Consider the following 25,329-nt stretch of genomic DNA (forward strand, 5'->3'; position numbering starts at 1 on the left):
GGAAAGAGCGTATTTGGCATATTAGATCTGTGTTCTTTTGGCCTAATTTTTCAGACAAAGCAATTGTCTCTATGTTTAAATGCCACTGATCAAAAAATTTTAATTTTAACATTTAGATAGAAAAATCTGGAAGAAATTAAGATTTGGGAGATCAGCCACAATATAGGATTTAGCAGCTTATCTTTCATTTGAGTCAGTGACATTGTACTTGCAAATATATAGTATTTGCAATATATTCCCAGTCTATATTGAATAAAAAATATTAAAATATAAATAAAACAGGATTTGAACACTGCAAGATTTTTTAAAATCCTATAGTCACAACTAGCAGAACTCTTAATCATAGGAATGTAATATCAGTAAATGCTCAAGGAGATAAAAGGTTGATTTGATGTCAACTCAAGCCACCCATCAACATAGAAACAAGAATGTGGAAAGGCTCATAACTATTTTTGTTTTGCATACTAGCAAGAGGATGTCTTGTTGCATACACAAGTCTGAGTTAATCAAAAGGTTTTCTATGCAGTGGCATAGCTTCAAAGAGAAACTTACATGATGATCCTGCCTGTAGTGGGAAGTCCATAAAAATTCTCTGGCCACTGAAAGCTTTTTTATTATTACATAAGCTTAACAAACCTTGCTCTTTCCTCCAAAGTAACAAATGTAATAAAAGTTTAACTTACCTCACTTTTCTGGTTTGCACACCCACTCCACAATTCTCTTTTAAGTCCACATTAGTCACTTTGCAGACACTCCAGGGTTCAGTGATTCCTATATACTGACCACAGTCACTATGGCAAGGGACCACTTCATAGACCTGGAATGCAGAGACAGAAAATCAGCTTGCTTCCTATAGAGAAGGATAACTGGCAGGGAGAACTGGAACAATATTGTAACTATCATTTATTCAAAGTTACGAGGCATGCATAGCAACATTAGCAAGCAAGCATAGGTATGCATAGCAATCGACAATGCTTAAATTTGTTGATTAGGTTACAGATGGGGGAATTTCAAGGCATTCACTCTTTCTGTTTCTGAATATGTTTCACTTCACTTTTATGAAACCAATTTCTTACCTTTCTTACAATCCTTCTCAACTCTTATTTCCCAAATGCATTGACCCATTTCTTTTAGATGCACCAAGTGAGCCATCACGTTGGGCAATACAGCAGCAAGATTTCACTATCTTTTGTTCCTTTTTCACCTTGTACAGTTAAAGGAACACAGAATCTACTAGAACAAATCATAGGAGTTCTAGCAAGGTGTCTAACATTCCACTTTTAGTTGCTCAATTCTACTTTGACTTCAGCAACACCTACATTTACCTTCAGCCACTTACAAATCCATAAGATTTTTACTTGAATGAGGACTTATTGTTCTTAGCAGAAATCCTGGTATTTAATTGATTGGTAAATGACTGCTCAACATCCTATTAAAATCATGTTGTGCCTTCTGCTTGTCAAACCATGATTTACTTGAATATGTAAATCATTACTTTGACAAAACATGGAATAGTAGGGATTACAGGGATAAAACCCACTGAGATCAAGTTTTCATCATCACTATGCTGTTGAGTACCATTATTCCTGCCGTTAAATCAACGAGATAGGGATTTTTATGTAACCTTGGGTTGATTCAGGGTCATAACTGCATTATTTCCACATGGCCTTGGATTAAAAAAACTCTGATTTGGTACTGATCAGCAGTCCCCAGCCTTTTGGGCACCAGGGACCAATTCTGTGGAGAGAGGTTTTTCCTGGAGCAGGACTGGAGCAAGCATGGTTTCGCATGCTGCCTGTATCCCACAAATGGGGCTTTGCTTCTTTGCCCGACCCGGTTTCTGTGCTGGTCGATGGACCAGGGGTTGGGGGCCCCTGGTATAGAGATTGCACTAATGGACTATTGACTAATGGAAATGGGAATGTGATCCTTCCTTTAAGATCTGATTGGATGTAACAGTCTGAATTGGGTAGTATTTTTATTTTGTTTTGTTCTCACCGGTCAAAAGAAATCCAATGTACATGATGTTTTGCCACCATAACTAGTATTTTTAAACAGGTACAATTGGGATAAGTGAAACAGGAAATAGAGGCCAGCTGAAAAGAGATGGAAACATTCTTGGTTGCATGCAAAGGGCCCAGTACGATGCAGACCTACTGACTTTCCTGGCCTTTCAGAACAGATAAATAATTGTGGTTGTACAAAACAGTGTTATCAGCAACTCCTTCTGGTCTGGTCTGAGTGAAGAGTGGGTGTGACTGATTAGATCATCTTGTTAAAGTGGCATTTTGAATTTTAAATCTTATATACCAAAATTAGTCATATGAGTAGGAAGGACACAGGGCTATTAGAGCAGGGATCTCCAAATTTGACAACTTTAAGACTTGTGGGTTCAAATCCCAGAATTCCCCAGCCAGCATTGATGGCTGAGGAATTCTGGGAATTGAAATCCAAGAGTCTTTAAAATTTCCAAGTTGGAGACCCCTGCATTAGAGCATTCCTCAATGGGTTCCTCATGGATCATCTTCATCTATCAAAGGCAGTAATGATTAATAATAACAATGCAACCAATTTTTCATCCCAGTTATATGCTTGCTTCTTGCCTTCCCATTTCTGCCTAGTAAAAAATGACTAATATAAACACAGAAGCATTTTAAATTAGCATTCAGATAGATTCACAGAGAAACTAAAGCAAAAGACAAACACTGCACACAGTAATTAAATCTGATCCAGAAGCATGCGTGGGTTTTACATCTGTTTCACAGCCTCTTACCTGAGCCTGGAACAGGTGTTGACGATGAGCACAAGGGAATGAGCAAGGTAAATAAAAACAATAGTTAGGAAGCAAAGCATATTCACAAAAAGGCAGTTGCTTCAGAGTGGTAAACTGAACACATATAGTTTTGTTGTTTTTGCTTATGTCATTTTATATTGAACTATGCTACCTTTTCGAAGTACAAGCAGACCTTAAATTATGATCACATTTTAGTCCAAAATTTCTGTTGCTAAGTGAGAAAGTTGTTAAAGGAATTTTGCCCCATTTTATAAACTTTCTTGCCTCCGTTGTTAAGTGATTTACTGCAGTTGTTAAGTTAGTAACACAGTTGTTAAGTGACTCTGGCTTTCCTATTGATTTTGCTTGTCAGAAGATGGCAAAAAGTGACCACATGACCCCGGGACACTGCAACCGTCATAAATATGAGTCAATTGCCAAGCGGCTGAATTCTGATCATGTGACCTTGGGGATTCTGTAATGGTCTTAAGTGTGAAAAATGGTCACATGTCACTTTGGTCAGCGCAGTTGTAACTTTGAATGGTCACTAAATGATTTATTGTAAGTCGAGGACTACTTGCACTGGGTGAAAAGTGATACGGTTATACTGTTTTTTTCTGGCTATGTCCTTCTTTTGGCTTGTAACATAATTAACTTTCAGACAAAAGGTGCTCTCAAAGGCTAAGAACATTTCCAACTGCATTTTAACAGAAGGCAGGAATGTTTTGGGAGACTTTTTTATTTGCTATGCTCCATGAAAAAAAAAAGCTCAATAACAGAAGAGCACAGTAAGTTACAGCTCCAATAATATTTTTCCAATACACGTTGAAATATTATGGAATAAATGTGTTTTGTAAAAGTTATCAGTTTGTTTCATATTCCAAACCCACATCTTCTTTTTCGAACCTGTTGCCCTGCATTCATATTAGATTCCATCTCACTCAGTTGTGCGATAATGGAAACTGCTCTCCCAGCATCCTGAAGTGCATCAGATTTGGAGGGCGAGGGCAAAAAAAAAAAAAAGTCAAGAAGGCAGCCATATATAAAAGGGACAAGGTTTCAACATATGGCTGTGGCTGTCATCTTCCCTTTTTGATTCTCCTTTCTCTCCCTAAAGTCTGTTCTGCATCTATACCACAGGTGAGGAATTATGGCCCTTTTACAACATGTGGACTTCAACTTCCAGGAATTCTTGAAGTTGAAGTCCACAAGTCATAAAGGGGCCATAGTTCCCCACCTCTGGTCTACATTGTGAAAACAAAATCTGCATGGTCTGTCTCCTTTGAAATAACAAGGACCTGAGACTTGAAGCAAAATATTTTAAAACTTCCCTATTTATTTGATTCTCAGATGTGTGATTCTTATAAAAGATTTCATGTTTGAGAAGATAGAAAGGCATGAATGATATGATTTTAAAAAGCTTTAGAGAAAAAAAAATTGGATTGCAAATCTCAGAAAACAGCAACTAACAGTTTTGGATACCCTTGAAGTGCATTCAGAAGTTTCAGCAGGTGCAGACTGCAACAGCCTGAGCAGGCTTTGAATCCCCCTAGAGTGGCCCATTTTACACGGCTGCTCCAGTAGCTATTGGTTTGCTTCCGGATCAATTCAAGGTGTTGGTTATGATCTTTAAAACCTTCCTTGGCATGAATTCAGGTTACTTAATGAACCACCTCATCCCGCTAGGAGAAGCCTGTCCCAATTGTGCAAGTGGAGGACGCCTTCTGAGAATCTCTTCAGTCAAGGAACTCAGATTGGTGGGATTCAGGAGCTTTCTCTTCCTCAGCACTGCCCCTCTTAAACATGCTTCCCCCTGGGGCAAAGTCTACTCCCCATCTTCCTGTCCTTCTGTAAGAGTCTGAAGAACTGGTACTGCCAGTTTGCCTGAGGACCCAATGGGTGAATATCACACTGGAGATGGCTATTACCATAGATTGATAGCAAACCCCACTGGCCTCGGCCCCGGCCCCGGCATCCTTCTCTCTCCCCACCCAGCTTTTAATTCATATTGCTGCTCTTTCTTTCTTTCTTTCTTTCTTTCTTTCTTTCTTTCTTTCTTTCTTTCTTTCTTTCTTTCTTTCTTTCTTTCTTTCTTTCTTTCTATGTTTTATTGTTTTACTTATATTTTTACCATTTTACATTATACTATTGTAAATTGCTCAGAATAGCCCCATAGTGAGATGGGCGGCAAATAAATTTAATAATAAATTAAAAAAAAACAGTTTTCAGATTTGATTACAACTGGCTATAAATCTGTTTCTTTTCAGAAATTTATCAGTAATAAAATAAAATACTAGGAAAATGGTAGAAAAATGCTCTAAATGCTAGAAAAATATGCTCATTGCTATATATTGCTTTTTCTTTGCTTTTTACCACTTTACAGTTAGACTCACCAACTTTCTTGGGCTAAATCAGAAACATGTTAGAGGCATAAAAATTAAAGTTCCTAACGAATGTATAACTCAATCAAAATGGCCATATATCCTGACTTTTCTCTTTAAAAGGATGTTACGGTCTCTGTGCACTGTTTTCAATACAATCACAGGCTTGTATACAACTTGATTTTTTTCAATTGGAGGTAGGACAAGTTAAATGTATTTTCTCTGCAGCCTGGCTCTGCCATGTTAGAGAATAATTACAGATTTAACAAAAAGAGACTTTAACAAACAATCTAAGCATTCAAGGTCTCCGGATATTTTGCAGTGCAGTAGATACACGATCATCCGATTTTCTCATGATTTGGACAGATCTTTTTAAATATTTTGTTGCAGCTACAGAACCAGCAGCAATTTCTTTGTGTGATTTATTGCTATAGAAAAAGGTAATAGGATATGACATATGAAAGGCATACTGCGCAGACCTGCTGGGGTTTGTGCTGTCTCCATATTTCTTTTTCCATCCATGTGTGAAACGTAAAGTCTTTTACATCTTTGGAAAGCTACATACATTTGTGTAACTAATTTAGAGAAACATTTCCACTGTTCTTCACTGTAACTACTGTCCTGGATCTTCTCACTGAACACACTAGTTGATGAATCTGTGTGGGGATGTGTTTACCCTCATTCACTAAATCAGTGTTTCTCAATCTTGGTACTTTAAGCTGTATGGACTTCACATCCCAGAATTACCCTGCTGGCATGAGGCAACTAGCATAGCTGGCTGGGAGTTGAAATCCACCTAGCCTAAAGTGCCAAGTTTGAGAAACATAGATCTTGATTCTTCATTCATTTCACTTAAGTATCCTTTTGATCCAAAGATGCCTATAAACATTTCCTTGCTAAATTCTGTTTTGAATTCCATCTTGCATTAGTTTCACTAAATAGTACATTCTCAGTATAAACTATAAACAATTATTATAAAATAACAGGAATAAAATTGCAACTTTCAGATATTTAAGTATATACTCTGGGAAAACACTTAAACATTAGAACAATGAGAGACTGAGATATGTATCTGGACCAGTCTTTAGATACTTTCTAGATCTATTGATCTATCTACAATTCTAATTCAGTACAGCCATTGGCTAATACTGTTTGAGAATTGAAGTAAAATGAAATTTGGAAGGCATTACGTTTACAAAGGCTAACAGGGATGAACTTTTCTAATAAAAAATTTAATCTAAATTTATAATAAGCAATATACTGTTCTGCCACAAGAGAGCAGTAGTGTTGTAGAAATAAACCTTAGAAGCTTCAATATGTGCCCATCTAATTGTTCATTACTTTGAGATATCTGGTGCATTTGATATCTGGCACACACTTCAATTCTCAATATGAACCATGCAGTTTGAAAGTAAAAACAAATATTTGAAGTCATTCTATTAAAATATTTCTGTCTCCATACCATTTCGCTTTTGGATGGCTTCAAACTTTCACATTCAGTTGTATTTCATATTACATTCAATTACAAAGTTGCTTTATTAATTTAACATTATCTTCTATACTAGAACTAATTACATTCCCTTAAGTGGAAAATCAAATCAGGAAGCCATTTCCTTCTTAGCCTGCAAAATGTCAACACAAAGGCATTCAACAAAAGTACATGAATGGCTAACAGTGCCTCCTCTGTTTATCTCTCTCTCCTACGTGAAAGGGAATTTATGGAAATATAAACTTGGACATTTCACTTGTTGAACAATATGCAAATTAATCAACATTCAAGATGGACATAAAAGAAGATTGAGAAGATACACAAAGGTGGTTTTCCCCTATTCAACTGTTTTGCACAAGGAGAAACAGTATTGCCATGCTCACCATTTTAACCAAGCTATGAGACGATTACTCAGGATATCTGTTACAGGAACCTAAACTAGGATCTAGTTTAGAGTTATTAAGCATAACTCTATGTTGGAAATGCTGTGCTCTGCTGGAAATTCAACACAGCACTGCAATTTCCCTGTATTTAGACATCAGGTTTCTTCTCTCTTTTTATTCTTTTACATGGATACACACATTATTTCACATAAAAATAAATTCTGACAATTGGTTTGTGAAACCCATTAAAAACATATTTCATTGGAATGGCAGTGAAGTGATACAAAGGAGGCCTGTTTTAAACTGTAATTAAATGATCATTAGTTAATAAGTTTTAATGCGCTATTTAATTTTATCTGCACTGAACAACAGAACTGATGACTGAAGGCGTGTTTAGATGATGCATCAGTAAGAATAATCTCAGAAAATATTTTTACTTTGAGGTGAGAGTAATGGAAGAATACCATCATCAGATTGTATATATTAAATAGACATATATATATATGTTTTGTTCTTCTTGAGAGAAATCTTTTTAGCTGGTCAGTTAGGCAAAACATTGATTAATCTACATGATTTGTAGCTCTAATATAAGTCAATGATACTATCTCAGTTGACATCAAAAAAGAGAAGAGATATTCAATGACACCTTTGATCTAGACAATAAAAATAATTGGTCCTCTATTGGATGCTTCATATAATAAGATCCTATATAGTGGTGCAACCACGGCAACTTTAAGATGTGTGGACTTCAACTCCTAGAATTCCCCAGCTAGCACACTGGCTGGAGGATTCTGGAAGCTGCAGTCCATGTGCATCTTAAAGTTGCCCAGGTTAAGAAATGCTCTTATCTAGGCATTTTAATAAGAAGCAGGTCTCATTCTTGGAAACACTGATGATGTGATAAGAGTTCATTTACCTGATTCACATGATCCAGCTTAGGACAGGGCCTTCCACCATTGTAAGGCTTCTCTCGGAGCCATTTAGACCTGACTTTCACTCCACTTCCGCAGGATTTGCTACAGCGCGACCAATTGGACCATTCACTGAGTTTGCAGTCTGATGGACATGGAATAATGCAAGCCTCCTCAATGTAGCCTGAGTGAAGAGAAATGGACACACAAGTTCAGAACAACCATAAGCCCAGCTGGGCCACACCTAATTGTCCATCTCATCCCACATTCTTTTTCCCAAGTGGGTATTTCCCATAAGCACACAAGCCATGCATGAAAGTTACTACTCTCTTTTGATATTGACCTTAGCAAGTGATACTCCTGTGGAACATGAAGTTTGTATTTCATTGGCTAATAATTGATATTGGTCTCTGCAAGTTTGCCAGCTCCTCTTATAGTCAGCTAAACTGGTTACCCTCAGCTTATTCTCTAATGTTCTGTAGTGATCTGCATCTAACTTGGAACAGTTTCATTGGTTGACATCAGATTCTAAAATTCTAAGATATACACAATTGCTTCACTCTGTCCAGTTGACAGTTTGTTTACAGCAACCTTGCCAATCTGATGCCCTCTGACATGCTGGGACCACAGCTGTCAAAATTTCCCATCCTCTGTGGTTTTAGGAGCCAAACTCTGATTTGACAGGACTTTCTTAGTGAAGAAATTCCTTCATCATTAAAGCTTTATTAAAATTCAGTGGAGACCCTGATATACACCCCTAGAGACAATGCCAAAGTAAAATCTGGGCACCTGCATGGTATCTTATTAGAATTTCTGCTCCTTCAATATCTACAATTCTGCTTTTCTGACAGCTGGAAAGTAATTGACACCCTGCCTCTCATTATATCACTCCCCCTCCATTCCTCTCCATAGCTACATGTGAATAAAAATACCTTCCAAGTGAGATTGCTGCTCTATTTCTCTGCTCTTCCCACTCCAGAGAGGGTTATCAATGACATGCATTTGTTTACTCACTTATCTAAATGTGCTTAATCCTCTTAAAACTAGTGAGTTTTCACACTTTGCATGCACTATTAAATCTGTAAAAATTGACTGATTTACCACATCCAGATAAACAGCCATCTACCCTGTGTATTAGACGGAGAATAATTCCTTTGAAGGATTAGCAAGTGGTTTGCTCTAATTGACAAAATTTTAAAGGTGATGTTAACAATACTATTAGAGACATGTTGGTGCAGAGGGTAGAATATAGTACTGCATCTGTAAAACCGCTTAGAGAGGGCTGTAAAGCACTATGAAGCAGTATATAAGTCTAGGTGCTATTGCTATTGCTACTAAGCTAAGCACTGGACACTTAGGATGATCAAACAACAACCCTGTTTTATCATGAGAGTCTAAATCCTTGTCCTTTTAGAAATGTGTATATATTTATACTAATATGTTGTTGTAGGTATGGTGTTCCTGCACAGATGATTACTTTGGACTATATTAGCAGCTAAAAGTGAACATCTGAGAAACCAAAGGGAGGTAATCAGCATGTTCCAGGCAACTTCAATATTTGCGAAAGTTTAAAATATTGATGTTCCCTGGAAATCAATTTAATATGCTGATATCTCCCCTTGGTTTCTAAGATGTTCACTTTTAGTTTCTCATGTGGTTTATTAGTCTATTAATAAACTAATAATTCAACAACAAATTTTGAATATCAATTTGCAGAGGAAAAAATGGACTGGACTGTCCAGCTTCAAATTCTTTTTATGTGCACTCTGGGTTGAGGAGATATAACAAAATTTTCTTGTGGGTGAAGATTTATTCCATAGAATTTAGATATTTAATTATCATCTGCTGCACTACTTTTTTTTTCCTTAGGAAGTGCTCAATGGTCTTTTCATATGCCCAAATGGTCATATGAGCAGCTTTTATTAGTTGGTGACATTTCAACTGATGAACATTGTCATCAAAGGAACAGGGATCTATCTTGCTTTAATTCAGCATGTGACAAAATCCTGTATTTATTTATTTATTTTAAAAAAGGAGGCCTTTTAATTTTAACTAGATTGGTGCTGCTTTTAGGCAACCAATGAAGCATTATATTTTTGCTAATTGCATCTCACAAAAAATCTCTCTGAAAAGTGACATGAAAATTGCTTTCTACTTTGGAAAATTGCTTAAATAAATAATATGAAGCAAATATATGATTGTCACTCTGCACTTCATAACACTTGGCTGTTAATTCATGCATGTTAAATATGTCCCGTGTGATTTAAGCTCTGTTCTCTGAGAGCTTCTGTAGAAACTCTAAGGTGCCTGCTACTGCAATAAAAGAATTAGAGTAGTCCTGAAATTTGCACTGCAATTTCTGAAACATTTTCTTCTGATGAGAAGGAAACTTCTATTTTAGTCTCAGAGAGCTTAGTAATCTTATTTCAGATTTCTCTTGATGGTGTTTTTGAAATTATTTAATTATTGGAAGTTTGGATGCTACTGTTGCTGCATCTTTTCACAAATCTTAAAACTTCCCAGGTTATCCATACTTCTTACTCTAAAAAAGTCTGGTGGCTTTAACTGCAGCAAGGGAAGGCAGAAAGGCAACAGATTGCTGGAGAAAATACTGTACAGAGAAAGGCAGCATGTTCACATACACACATTCCACCCATGAGAATGTCATTTTAATTTTCTTCTCCTTTAAAATATGTTTCACTAGCAAATTCTCTTTTTATCAGTCTGAATAAGGACTGTAGAAAAAATGCTGAATTTTCTCAATGGCCTTCAAAAGGCCCGCTGGCATAGAAATGGTGATTAACAACTACTTGGTTGGGAACAACACAAAATGACGCATGGCCGTCCTTGGGCTGGATAGCGGGCACATGTAATTGTAGGCCTGCAGGACCACAGACACAGAATGAAAATGCAGCCAGAAGCCTTGAATTAAAACAGATGCTCACTCCTCCAAACAAATCTAGAGAAAGGCATGATCAAATCTAGAGAAAGGCATTCAGAAGAATTATTAACTTAGATTAACAAAGAGCTCATCTAATCTGCCAGTACACAATAATCTATTTCAAACCTGAAGCAGCTGATGATAGAAAACAATGTTGTGGGTCACCCACTTTAGTTCCAATTTTATGAAACAAAGGTCTTCTACGAAAAAGGAATTCAATTGGAAAAATCCAGCAAGAACACTTCTGTTCTTAAGGCAATGAAAACATTTCTCTATGGGCTTTTAGAAGTCAAAACTGAACTGAATTCTAAATAGGCTAATCTGTTTTCAATTGTTTCTACTTTTCCTGTTCATTACAAGACTATTAATAAATCTCATATCATCATGCATGTTTTCTCTGCTTGCCATTAATTATGTGGAAGCCAATATTCTACATAAAGCAGAGGGAGATGATGAGTTCAACTGCATCTTGGGCACAAAGTGAACTTGAAGGCAGATGATGGCAAATTTCTGAAAATCTTGTCAAGAAAATGCAGGGACATGTCCCAGATTCCCAGTAGTCATCCGTAGTCAACACTGACTCAAAGACATAGACATACAGACACAGACACAAATCTTCCTTACACTTCTCACACAATCCTGTGTTCCATTTACGTTGATCTGACTAGCTAGCCTTCAAGTCTTACATAAATGCCTTTATTATTATTATTGGTGGTGGGTTTTTTTGTAAAATCCAAGGTATAGAAAATTCAGGGGGGAGGAAAGAACTTAGATCTTACCCAGCCTTTTATTATAAAAGGAGCAATATAACAAAATGGTATTTGTAGTCCATGAGATATGGAAGGCACTAATGAAGGAAGACTATCCTTCTTACTTCAGGATCATAGTCTAATATGCCAACAGTAGTCAGGTATTTTATGTAGAATTTGTAGAGTTGTATACCAAACTTACAACCATAAGAACAATTTTTTGAGACTTTAGGATAGGTGGACCTCAACTCCCAGATCTCTTCAGCTAAAGTCAACATATCTTAAAATTGTCAAGGTTCAAAAACATTGGTTTAAATGATTACTCCTATAAACTGAAATAAATAGACTGTAGGGGAAATACATGGAATCCCATCCATTATATAAGATACAGGAGGATGAAGATGAAAAACTATATACCCATGAAGACTGAAAAATCAATATATGTCAATTATCTCCTTGGGCTTATTTGTGTTAGCTAAATCTGCACTATTCAAAAAAAAAAGGCTCAACATAATACAGTAGCAGGAATTTGCACAGACTTGGCATCTCTCTAACAATTGCTTAATTGAAGCATTGAGTCTCGCAGCCCCTGCAGGATACATCTCAAATGTTTTGCTTCAAACATTGTCACAGACCAGAGCCCACTCCGTTTCCTATGCAAAGCTTCCAGCTGTTTTACATTTCTTTCTCTTTTTTGTCTGCTTCTTTTTCATTTCTCTGGTGCATAAGTTACCTGCCAACAGGTATTTCTTTTCCCTGTGTGCTTTTCTTGCTTGTTGAGAAATTGATGCATCTGTTGAATTAATTACCATAGTACTGCCTTCCAGACTTAGATTAACCTGATTGTTGATTGGAAAATGGAAGACAAGGCCACATACAGTACTCAAAAGAAAAGGACAAACGAAGTTTCCATGCTAATGATTAGATTTGCTGTTTTCTCAAGAAGGAGACCCTCCTCCTGAGAGGATTACATAGATCTATTTTTGTCCTGTGATTAACAAGAACAATCAGGAGCCAGAAAGCCAGGTGTCTGGCAGTAAAGAAATGCTACTGATGCAATTAAAAAAAAAAAGTCAACATGGGACATTGCTATATGACAGCAAATGTCCTGGGCAAGGACAAAATGCACACACTACATAAATAAAATAATAATTCTATGATTTGTAGTGACTTCTAATAAATATTAATTTTTGTTGCAGTTCTAATGCATCATCATAAAACTGTCTCATTAAACAGATTTGAAGAACAATGATACATATTACATATTGAGTTTTGACATTTTATTTAGTGACAAGCTAATGATGTTTATAATTCAGGGCCAAATCCTACTTACTAGAGTCATTCATATTTGTTTAGAAAATCTTTTGGCCCTTTACAAAGGCAGATTTTAATGCCTTGTTTGAAACAATTAAAATGATTTGTTTGTGGTGAAATTCCAAAAGACTCTCAGCACATAACTTCTTGTCCTTGTATTTTTTTATCAGGAATTGACTGCTAGGTAACAATACAATCTTCTATGGATCTCTGACAGTCAAAAAGCTGCACAAAATGGATAGATCCTGTAATCCTATGGGCAAATGTATTCCCCAAAAAATAAAAATAAAAGTGAAAGAAACACATACACACCTCCCCTTAAAATAAATTAACTCCCCATTTCTGTCCTCCTTCAAAAATCATTTGAGAGGAAATTCTCAACACTCCCAAATGTCCATTTTGATTTCTTCCTTTTAACTTCTGCAGGGCATCCAGCAGGAGTGTGATGCACACACAAAAAAAGAATAGGGATTTCATCATGTGGTTGTGACTATTATCTTGACTTTTTGACAGCTCCTGCAGAAATCTTTTGGTATGTTTCAGAGATTTTTGACCAATTCTCATTAGCTTGAACCCATATGGTTCAATCAAGGGATTGTTTAAATAGGGATTATGCAAACTGTTAAGACTGGGATAGGTTCTTCCTAAGCAAACCAGCATTGGGCTCCATAATAAAGAACACTAGAGCATCAAGAATCTGAGTAATTACAAATAGTAATATGATGCTTATATTGGACATCGTGATAAATTTGGGCAGCTGCAAAATTGCTTATGTTTTTATTGCTATCAGAAGTACATCTAACTCTGAACTTTCTGATCTAAATTTCCTACATTTGGTGAATTACCATACATCTCTCATTCTTTGGCCAAATGTCTTTCCCCATTTATGCTGAAAATATATTGTACATATGCAACAACAGAAACAAAGAAAACAAGATAAAATAAAGGATAGACAGAAAGAGTTAATCAGAGATAGATTAGAAGAATCAGAGAAGTGCACATGAAAAGAGGTTTGTAGGTTCAGGTAAGGGGATGGCAAACAAAAGATATTAACAGCTTAGCAGAGGGCAAAGTTTAACTTAAATGGAATATTAGTCAGTTAAAAAAATCAGCCATAATAGAGGGGGGGGAATGATGGCTTATAAAGACCAAGAAGATTTTGAAAGAAAAATCTATATCCCCAATTCTAAAATAAGTCAGTCAATTTCTATACAAAGTAATTTTAACTATTCTTGAGGAAATGAGCTATGCTAGATATCACTATGAAAATATAATTCATTCAGGATAGTAAGGGATAGTTGGGATGTGATATGACAGATAGCCACCTGTCTGTTCTATTTATGTATGTAAAGATGTGTGTGTCTATGTGTGTGTCTATGTGTGTGTGCATACTTTATATCAGGGGTCCCCAACCCTGTGCTGTAGCCAGGGCTTTTTTTCTCGGTCTTTTCCACCGCCTTGAGTTTGGACCGGTGCGGGAGTAGTTTGGGATCCTGGCGGGGAAATCTCTTGTCCTTACGTTCATTTTAAACCCTCCCCGATAAAGGCCACACCCTCCCCGATAAAGGCCACGCCGGCCGGGCCTTTTTCCACGGCCTTGCGCCAAGGCGGCGCAAGGCGCTGAAAAAAAGCCCTGGCTGTAGCTCTCTTCAGCAGTTCAGAACCAGATCATGGAAGTGGTGGGCGAATTCACACATCCCCCACTTGTGCAAGCAGCGGGTGAGCATGTGTGCTCCATATTCACAAGCACCGGATGTGGGTGCTCGCCACTTGTGCAAATGGAGCTGTGTGTGTGTGCGCTTGCCCACCAATCACATGTAACCATCCCTTCTCCCCACCCCACTCCCCTGGTCCCAGTGGTGGGATTCAAATAGGTGAACAACTGGTTCTCTGTGTGGATGCCGCTTCCGGAAGTCCGTTCTGTGCCTGGGCAACAAAAAATTAGCTACCGGTTCTGCCAAACTGGTGCAAACTGACTGACTCCCACCACTGGCTGGTCCACAAAGCCAGAAAAATTGGGGAACTCTGTGTTAGATTAAACAAGCAAGCAGTGTGTTTGGAAGCTTGGAATTAACTGCTTAAAATAATGGAATGCAGTAAGACAAGAAGAAAAGGAGGTAGATTTTTAAATAGTAGCTGCACACTCACTCAGTAGGAAACATGGTAAAATTCATGTGCCTGTCCTTGGTACATTTTACGTGTCCTTGACAATAATAAGGCAGAAACGATTCAGAACTTACAAAAGAGCATCTCAAATGAGTATCTTTTCATGTAATTTAGACAGTGACCATGAAGTATTTTATATTTCATCATTCACTATTATTCTTTCCCCTAATGAAGCTGGATAGGATCAAAAGAAAGGCTCATCTTATCAGCAATGTCTAATAGAAAGGCAAAGGTCAATAGTAATTATCTAGTACATTAAAGAGATAATTTTCTGAATAATAAAAATAAGAAATGGAAAAAGTAGATGTTAACCTTTCCACAGGAAAACAAAACATCACTCTGTTGTTTTATCTTTTGTATCTTTTATATCATTCCTACATCAAAGGCAAACCTGGGCACTGTAAATAAAATTATAGTACAAACATAATCATATATAAAGCTGGACATATTCTGAAAAGACACAGCAGCCTTATAAAGAACAATTGAAACCCACTCATATGAACAAAGATTTATAGAAATATAAGGTAGAAATTATGGAACCCCATGTTGAAGATACTAATCTTCTGCCTTTTCCAGGTTTTAGACAAGGATACCACTTCTTTTATTTTCTTTGACTTTCAAAGGTATTTACAATCCACCTGACAGTATTTGTATTCATGAGTCTGTCACAAGAGCCCACAAAATGATGAATTGAACTATGCCATGTCTTTTATCTTGTTCTTGAGATTAGCCTCCAAGGCTTCAATGGCATACAGCAACTGATCTTCTGCATCAGCAATTTTGTCTCTTCTTTTCTGAAGAGAGGCTACCCTAGTTTTTCATGCTGGTGGACAAGTCATAGGTTATGACACATGGAGGAATTAAAAGGGGTAACACTAGACAAAATGGCAACAGAATCTCTCTTGTGAATTGAAATATTAGAATATAGTGACAATCAAGTCTGCCATAATAAATATAGCACTTTTTGACAAAACCTTTTCTAAATGGTCTAAACAACTGGGGTTCTTAAGCATGTGGGTATATTATTTTTTCTCTCAATTTCCCTCAGTTTGGCTGTTTCCAGGCATGTTAAAAGTTGTATCTCCAAGATTTTACCACTTCTGATTGTTGTGCTAGGAATTTGAAAATAATATGGAATATTTATTATTTTATTTATTTTATTAATTTAATTTATATCCCGCCCTTCTCCTTACGGACTCAGGGCGGCTAACAACCAGATAAAACACTAATCCCCAAAAACTACAAATTAAAAACATAAGTAAAAACAAATATTAGTAATTTGGTCAAGTTAATTTAAAAATTACTTTAAAACCCCATTAAAATTTACCCCTAGGCCAGTCCTGCAAGTTGGAATAACCATGTCTTAAGGGCGCGGCGGAAGGAAGGGAGATCAGGGATCACCCTGATCTCTGGGGGTAGCTCATTCCAGAGGGTGGGAGCTCCCACAGAGAAGGCCCTCCCCCTTGGGGTCGCCAGCCGGCACTGTCTGGCCGACGGCACCCTGAGGAGACCCACCCTGTGGAAGCGTACAGGCCAATGGGAGGTAATCTGTGGCAGAAGGCGGTCTCGAAGATACCCCGGTCCGATGCCATGGAGCGCCTTAAAGAATATGAAAATAACTGAATGATTTCTTAGAACATTTCTTGAGAAAGCAGTACTACATAATTTACTACACATTTAACTCCCTAATTACAACATTTATTTATCTGAATGTCTATTAGAGATAAGATAAATAGAGTAGTAACTTTCATTGTTTATTTCCTTCCATCTTGCCCATTTTTTTATTTACAATGAAAGATGACCATGTCATTTCAACTAAACTCATTCCATACCACAATATCAAGATCAGTTTTTACTTTTTTATGTTCTAATGCTGATTTATTGTGGATTCAGCTCTATTTCATGTATGATAATGTTGATATTGGAAGTCTATCAGATTTTTAAGATGAAGATGCACTGAATTTTTTTTAAAAAAATCCTGCTAGATCTCAATTGTACTACGAAGAAAAGAAATTGCATTCTTTTTAACAAAACTCCTACATCAACTGCCTAGAAGAGGATAATCAAGAAAGAAAGACAGAAAGACAGAAAGACAGAAAGAAAGGAGGGAGGGAGGGAGGGAGGGAGGAAAGAAGGAAGGAAGGAAAGAAGGAAAGAAGGAAGGAAGGAGACAAAGATGATATGATAATATTCTTACTGCATATTTTATATTCTATGTTTTTTTAGAGACTTGTTCCACTGATTCCAGTAAAAACTATCATTTAATTAATAGCATTTTGGGACAGAAAAAAGGAATTGTTTAACTGAGTATTCAGGTATAGTAGCTTCAGTTCTGGTTCATTGTGTATTTAATTTAATCAATAACTTTATAACTGTATAAAATGTTTTATAGGTGGCACTACCCGCCCACAAGACTAGCTAAAATGGCCCCTAATATTTCCCCTACATGTTGGAAATGTAATTTGGCAAGAGGGACATATTATCATATGTGGTGGGACTTCCCGAAAGCCCGTGTTTTTTGGAACAAGGTTCAAAAATGGTTAGAAGAAATATTAACAACGGAGGTAGCACTAAAACCAGAACTCTTCCTTCTTGGTATTACTATACAAAAATATGATAAAGGAATACTCTATCTAATGTTACACATCTTCACGGCCGCCAGACTGACCTATGCTCAAAATTGGAGAAACAAAGAAATTCCTACTGAAGAAGAGATTCTACAAAAAATTTTATCATGTGCGGACATGGACAGGCTAACTATGGAATTAAAGGACAAGACGGAAACAGATTATTTTGGAATCTGGGACAAATTTTACTGTTGGTATNGAAGAACTGGTCGGGTTTTGAGTTAAAGTTTAAATTTGTGGTATATAAAATTATGTGTTAATACGTAGAGAGATGTATATTTAGAACTTTAAATATGATAAGGAACGAATTACTAGGATCATGTATACTGGAACGTCATGTCATGTCCCTTTTTGTTTTAACTGTTTTGTCAATAAAATTTAAAAAAAAAAAAAAAAAATAACTTTATAAAATATTTGAAATGGCTAACAACAGAATACATAATTTTAAAAACAACTGGGTAAATAATTTTACATATTGGGTAAGGTATAGTGCAAAGCAAACAACTAAAAATATATTCTACTTTATTTTGCCTTCCTGTCTCATAGCCTTGGGATAGTATATTAAAAGACTTTTTAAAATGTTAAAAATACACAATATAAACTTGTGTTGCCTGCAGCCATATGGAATCATTTATAGCCTCCAAAGTTATTACTAAAAGCGCAAGCAATAAAATAAGAAATTCACATGGATATTCCCAACAGCTGCTCTGGAAACATTTTCCAATACTCTAATCCCTTGCTTAAGCCTTGCAACCACACAAAACTGTGTAGACTCAGCACAAATCAATGTATTTCATTTAATTAATGCTAAAGGGGAAAATAATCTCATACTAATAAGGCAGCTGACAAGCCATTCTGGACTGGCTGAATGTGCCTAAGGCCTTAAAAACAGACTGACACAAATTAAGAAGGGCATTATGACCTGTAAAAACATTAAATCATACTGTTGCATCAAAGTGAGGACCATGAAAAGAGTTACAAGAGAAGATACACCTAATTCCCAATTGCCCTATTAAACATCATGATCTTGGATTACAGTGATAAAAGAGTGTCTGGTATCATTTGTTTCTAAAACAATAGAAACATCTGTAAGGCGGGTAGAATAGTTTTTACCTGCCGTGGCAATATAATTATCAACAGAAACCTAAAGTATGATTTCACAGAGAAAATGACTTATTATAAACTGGGCTGATTCATTTACCAGGTCAAACATATTTTAACTTTATTATTTTTTGCACCCTCAAATGATTTCAAAAACATGTTTAGATCTGAACTGAAATTATTTACCTTGATTTATACTCTGGATAAACTAAGGTTAACTTTAGAGAATAATGTCTGGTATGGGGGGGGGGGAATTGTTCAATATCTGAAATACTGAGAGACTCAAAGACGGGCAAGGGAAACTTATTTTAAAAGATTGCAGTTCAAGGGAATGCAAAAATCACACATAAATTTCAGTGGAAATAGTATGCTTCTAAACAACAGCTCATGGCAGATGCAGCAGCAAGCTAGTTAAAAAAAAAGGAAGAATACTTTTAACAATCAGATTGCATAGCCAAGAAGGCAATAAAGTAATAATGGTCCACTTCATTAGCACTTTGTCAGATTTACTACATGCTTGCTTTGTCATAGCTTTGGAAAATGCCATGTAGGTTACCAAGTTCAAACCCTGGTTTAGGGTAGGCATTCAAAATAAGTCATCCCAGCAAATAGCTGTCTGGCTTCTACCTGACCACATCAAATGAAGAGAAGCCCACCACCGCTCTAGATAATTGATTCAATGGTTGACCTGTTCTTACTGTTAGGATTTTTTCCCCTTGTTCCTGCACTTAAAATCCATCTTTTTATTACTTGAATTCATTAATCCTTTTCCTGTATTGAAATAGTTCATTTTGCTGTTGCCAGCACTGTCTCAAGGATAGGTATATCAAGTTCATCAAAATAGCAGATAAAATAACACCACACAAAGCTTTAAGTGCCATGTGGACCCTCATTTCAGTTAATTCCTGTGGTACAGGATGAAAAACAATCTATTCAAGATCTTCAGCCTCTGAATTTGAAGCCATAGACTGATGCATCATACAATTTAAGGCCCTTTTAGTCTTCAATTCCAACACTATCCCCAAAATGGCATGGCTATATAGAAATTGAAATGACAAATCATGCAAGCAGCTGACAGTGTTTTGTCTATATTACAAAATAAACGAACAAAAAGAATACTATGCAGTATCCTCAAGTGTTCAAATCAATATTTAATAGAAATACTGGCTCTCTACTGCTAAAATTGTCACTGACAACACTAGTAGCAAAAAGAGTCTTGAATAAATCATTACAGAGAGTCAAATATAAAGATTCCACTGAAAATAGATATCAATTGATGATAAATAGAATATATACTAATCTCATGTGCTATCTTGTTGGATACTTGTTGGGTTTGGTTTAATGCTTTTTATATCTGCAGTGGAACATGGAGGTTGGTCGCAATTGTATGCATGGGAGGCATGTGATTTTTAATATGTTGGGCTACTATTTTTTCTAAAGGACCATCATTAATCCATTTCTATTACTGGAAGCATAAATTGTCTATGCAATCTGAATAGCCTTATGCCAGCCTAGGATAGTAAGTCAGCTATGCATTTATAGGGCAGAGAAACTTCTTCCTCAGTTATTTGTGCTCTGATAATCACAGGGACTGGGCTATCTTTCAAAAGATTATGGACGTGTCAATTAGTTTTGAGTAGAACTGAGAGACCATAAACCAAGTATGGGTGAAATGAATAAACCTCATCATTCTTGCCATCCTCAAGGTCTCCTAGTTGATTTCCCTGTGTAATTCAATAGGTAGGTAGTAACCTTTACATTTTTTTCATAGGTTAGGACAAAGTATTTATAAGGTCATCTCTGTTCACAGGCATAAGCTTTATATTTTGTTCTGATTTCCACTGAAATATCTATAGGCTGGCAATAAAAACTGTAAGTAGTGAATTGCTATTCATAAATAAGACAGCAGTATGAAGGCGGAATGATTGAAAAAGAAAAAAAAAAGGTGTGTGTGTGGAGGCAAATAATTTGCCCAGGTAGGATAGGCTAAACATTGCACTTCATATAAAGTGTATGTGAAGGCTTTGAGGTACTTCAAAAGCAAAAGGTACTTTTGTAAATTTCGCACCTTTCTATATCTCCTTAAACCAAGTACATCTTTCCTTAGGGGTACAAGATCATAAGAAAAGGCACAACTACTTTTAAGAGTTGAAGACAGATGCTACATTCATGCCCTGAAACAATTTTTTGCCTTCAAATCTGATTTTATGCATACTCTTAACACATACTATCAGTACATACTATCAATGCCACACTAATGTTCACCAGAAAATAAGGACATAAATGATATAATTAATTCACAGAAAGGAACCATTTATAATGTTACTTTGACTATTTGTACAGCATACCTTAAATATTCACAAAGCAATGTCAGTTGGGAGTTTGTTTTGAAATGCACCCACATTCAATATATACTTTGAACAATTTTTAAATATTATATTTACATTTATTTGAGGTATAGACTAAAAACTAAAGAAAATTGTGCAAAAGTAGGATTTAACCAGAGATTATTTTAAAAGTTCATTCCAAGTGGCAGTGACATCAAAACATATGGATAGAGCATTTGTCTGCCTATCGAACAGATATTTGTACTAAAAAGAACTTGGTTAGAGAATGAAGAATATTAAAGGGATCCACCATTCACCACCATTCATTTGAGAAACTGAAATACATCTGTAATGTCTAAATAGGATAAATGATTAGCCCAGCATAATGGCTTGGAGGGAAGTTTGCAACCTGAGGTCCTAGATCTCTACAAATTTTGACTATGACCTCCAAAGACCTCCAGAACATTATTAAATTGTGTTTTTGTAAAGGTATTTAGTTATGGCTAAATGGCAGTTACAGTTTTCATTGCCATGAATAAGTAGTAATTACATTAAATATATTTAATTTTTATTAAATAAAATGTAAATGACATGAAATTAGATTTAGTCCTAGCTATATCCACCACTGTTATGCAATGTTATCTCACAAAAAGCAGATCACCAGCTAAGTGGAGTCTAAAGCCTAAAAAAGTTGGGCATCTGTCTTATCCCTAGAGACTATGAAAACCAGCATTATTTATATGTAAAAGCTAAAATGTTAAATTCCTGGTATTCAAAGAGGGCATTTTGAAAATATACTAGGAATTGTATCATTTACAAAAATAATATGCATACAACGCTCAACTTGAGTTTCCTTTGTCTACTCCAACATTCAGAATGTCTAGGAGATCTCACATTATAGTTAATGAGTAGCACCCATCCAAAGCTATCTTTCCTGATTTATAATTGTTGGTAAAGTACATCATCTAAAGAATATTATTTATTTAGAGATCTTAAATCTTGCATTCCTTATTTTTACTGATTTATATCATTTTACAGCATTTCTCTGGCTCATTTTAAATAAAGGATAAAGAGCAATTGACAGACTAAATAAAACATAAAACCATTCAATAAAAAAGACACTCAAACATAATAGAAAAACAAAACTCTCAACAACTTCCGATGACGTAATTTTTTTTTTTAAAAAAAGCCTGGTCCATAATCAGTCCTCAAGGAAGATGCTGAGGGTTTATAGCAGGGATGCTTTTCTTTAAAATGCATATTACTAGTCCCTTTCCATGATTACTTACCAAACATAGTTTTTTTAATAAACTATATTTAGATCAGAGACTTTGAAGAAGCTATTAAAGCATGGATAGCTTAATTCCTTTTCAGGAAATTAAGACTTGATGGAATAAAAGCAGTCGATTTAAAACTTGGCCTAAACATTGACTAGAAGCTAGTGCATCAGTTCAAGTATGGATATGAAGTAGTTAAATGATCCTGCCTCATCAATACTTTGATGGCCCTATTCAGAATCAGCAAACATTTCTGAAATCTCCCACTCACAAAACACAGTGCAATATTCTGAACAGAAGGTTGTCAAACTATCCAGCTTGGTAGTAAAAGGTCCTTTCAACCTAAAAAGGCATCTGAACACCTAAGCACAATGCTGGATCAATAACCCACATCAGATAACAATCTTAATACATTGGGGGAGTATACATCTCTCAAAAATATGCTGTAAGCAGCTTATGGATATAAGAATTTTTAAAAGGCGCACACTCCATAAGCTAATAGTTGAATAATGGAAATTAATAAAAACTCAGCATTAAAATTATAACAGAAAAATAGCAAAGACATTCGAACAAAGCTGGAATCACCTGATTCCAAAAAATACAACTTTGGAGAATGAAATGATTTTGAGGTTCCTCCAAAAATGTGACATCACTAGAAAAGTAATGGATTATTACATTATTACATTGACATTACAGCCCACTGAAATCAACTCAAAGTGACACCTAACTTAAAGTTCATTTATTTCAATAGAAACTATATACCATTTAATCTAGATCTAGTTCTGTAACTCCAAACTTTCTGGGGTTGCTAAGGGAATCTGCAAGCTTTAGCTTTAGATTTTGAAGACATCATTGTTCTCCTGTTGTTACACATACACAGAGAGAGAGGGGGGGAGGGGAGGGAGAGGGAGAGAGAGAAAGAGAAAGAGAAAGAGAAAGAGAAAGAGAGAGATCATGACACAATCTAGTCTTTGTTAGATATAAATGAAACTTTCACCTTTCAACTAATTAAATAAGAAACAGTTTAGTACCATAATACTCACAATCTAAAATACATTAGAGCTACTATAAAATTGAATATGGAAGAAATTCATAGAAGAGTAACAATATTATTTTAAATACCATGACTGTTGCACCGGGATGTTTCAACAAGTCTATTGCTTTGATCATAACAAGCCATGGCTTGATAACGGTAGCCTTGTCCACACTCTTTGATGTCTCCTTGAACTTTCATTCCCATAAGTATGTCCACTTTGCCTTCAGGTAATATACAGTCTGACCAGTTCCCAACTGGTTGGGCATTGTATTTGTCACATTGGCAGAATTGGGTCTCAATGAGTGGATACAGTTGAGGATTTTTACATTTCTCTTTCTTCTTACTCTTCCCTGAAAGAGAGAGAGAGAGAGTTTCAGAAAGCGTTTTCTTGACTCTGATATAAAATTTGGTTCATACCCTAAATGAGTGTATGTGGGAAAATACATTGCTGACTGGACAGGTTGAATATATTTACTTTGAAGTATAACAGGTTATCAAGTTGTAAAACAATAATAAAACACTTTTCCCCCAAAGTCAATATAAAACATTGAAATTGATGGGGGAGAAATCATATCTGTTAGGTCAGGTCTACTTTTCTCAACTTAGCAAGTCTCAGTATAAATGCCAGTTCAGCTTTCATATCTGCAACCAAATGGATAGTGATGAACTTACTATAGAATAGCATAACAGAGTTGGAAGGGACCTTGGAGGTCTTCTAGTGCAACCTCTGGGCAAAATCATCAGACTGGAGAGATTGCAAGCCATGTCACTTTATGCATAAGATGTATACACAATGAGCTGTGTGTAAATTTTAACTATAAAGTACCTATATTAAGTTTTAATGTTAATTCTGATACACATATTTGAAATTTAGAATAATTTGAGGCCTTTTGTATGAATTTTCAAGAATGGAGAATAATTAATAATATCATTGATGAGGAATAATGGATGGTCTCAAAAATAAATGTTTCTTAGCAATATTCCTTCCATTTATAATGTGATCAATTGAACTTCCGATGAAAGATATATTTTGTTGTCTGTGCCACATTTCCTTTAGCCTTAATTAGCTACTCAACATTCCAACTTAATCTACAATTCCATGATCCTGTGCCTTGTGTGAGTATTCACATAAATACAAAACTGTTGTTTGTTGTTTTCTGCTTATTGGTATTGGTTTTCATCACTTCTACAGCAGTTGTGGCAAAAAATATCTTTAAATTGTGTGTTTATGTCAATTTTTTCTCATCTAAATCTAAGTATTAAATCACTTTTCACTTTATTGCCATTTTTACTGTGACACACATGTAATATTTTTGAATATACTAATTTTATGTGATGTAAAAAGATTCAGCTTGAAAAGTCAGCATTATTAGGTTTGCTAGTATGCAAGAGGATGAGTAAATATACCATTGGTAATCTTAGCTTTGATTAAATTTGAAAGTTCTTTAAAACGAACAATCAACATATTTTGTAGAAAGCATCCTGGGCTATTAATTGATCAGCCTTTAGTTTGGATTACTGAATAATGCCAAATTCTCTAGCAGAAATATTTCTTTCACATTGCTTTATTTTGCAGTTTGGATTATGTAGGATAAAACATATAAGGAACGGTTGCTGGAATTGGGTATGTCTAGTTTAACGAAGAGAATGACGAAGGGGGACATGATAGCAGTGTTCCAATATCTCAGGGGCTGCCACAAAGAAGAGGGAGTCAAGCTATTTTCCAAAGCGCCTGAAGGCAGGACAAGAAGCAACGGGTGGAAACTAACCAAAGAGAGAAGCAACCTAGAACTAAGGAGAAACTTCCTGACAGTTAGAACAATTAACCAGTGGAACAACCTGCCTCCAGAAGCG

At 35.9% G+C, this 25,329-nt stretch overlaps 1 protein-coding gene across 1 annotated transcript in view; it reads right to left on the reverse strand.

The window, feature by feature from the left end:
• The window catches only part of THSD7A (thrombospondin type 1 domain containing 7A), a 208,973-nt gene that overhangs the window by 25,763 nt on the left and 157,881 nt on the right, over positions 1-25,329 (reverse strand). The window contains exons 14-17 of the mRNA XM_015811827.1: positions 23,562-23,825; positions 7,943-8,121; positions 2,774-2,779; positions 684-817 (exon numbers count right to left, since the gene is read on the reverse strand). Coding sequence (XP_015667313.1) covers positions 684-817; positions 2,774-2,779; positions 7,943-8,121; positions 23,562-23,825 — 583 coding nt within the window. The remainder of the gene's footprint in view (positions 1-683; positions 818-2,773; positions 2,780-7,942; positions 8,122-23,561; positions 23,826-25,329) is intronic.

Source organism: Protobothrops mucrosquamatus, unplaced genomic scaffold (genome assembly GCF_001527695.2).
Source record: "Protobothrops mucrosquamatus isolate PMUCROS unplaced genomic scaffold, P.Mucros_1.0 scaffold52, whole genome shotgun sequence".
In the NCBI taxonomy this organism is placed as follows: Eukaryota; Metazoa; Chordata; class Lepidosauria; order Squamata; family Viperidae; genus Protobothrops; species Protobothrops mucrosquamatus.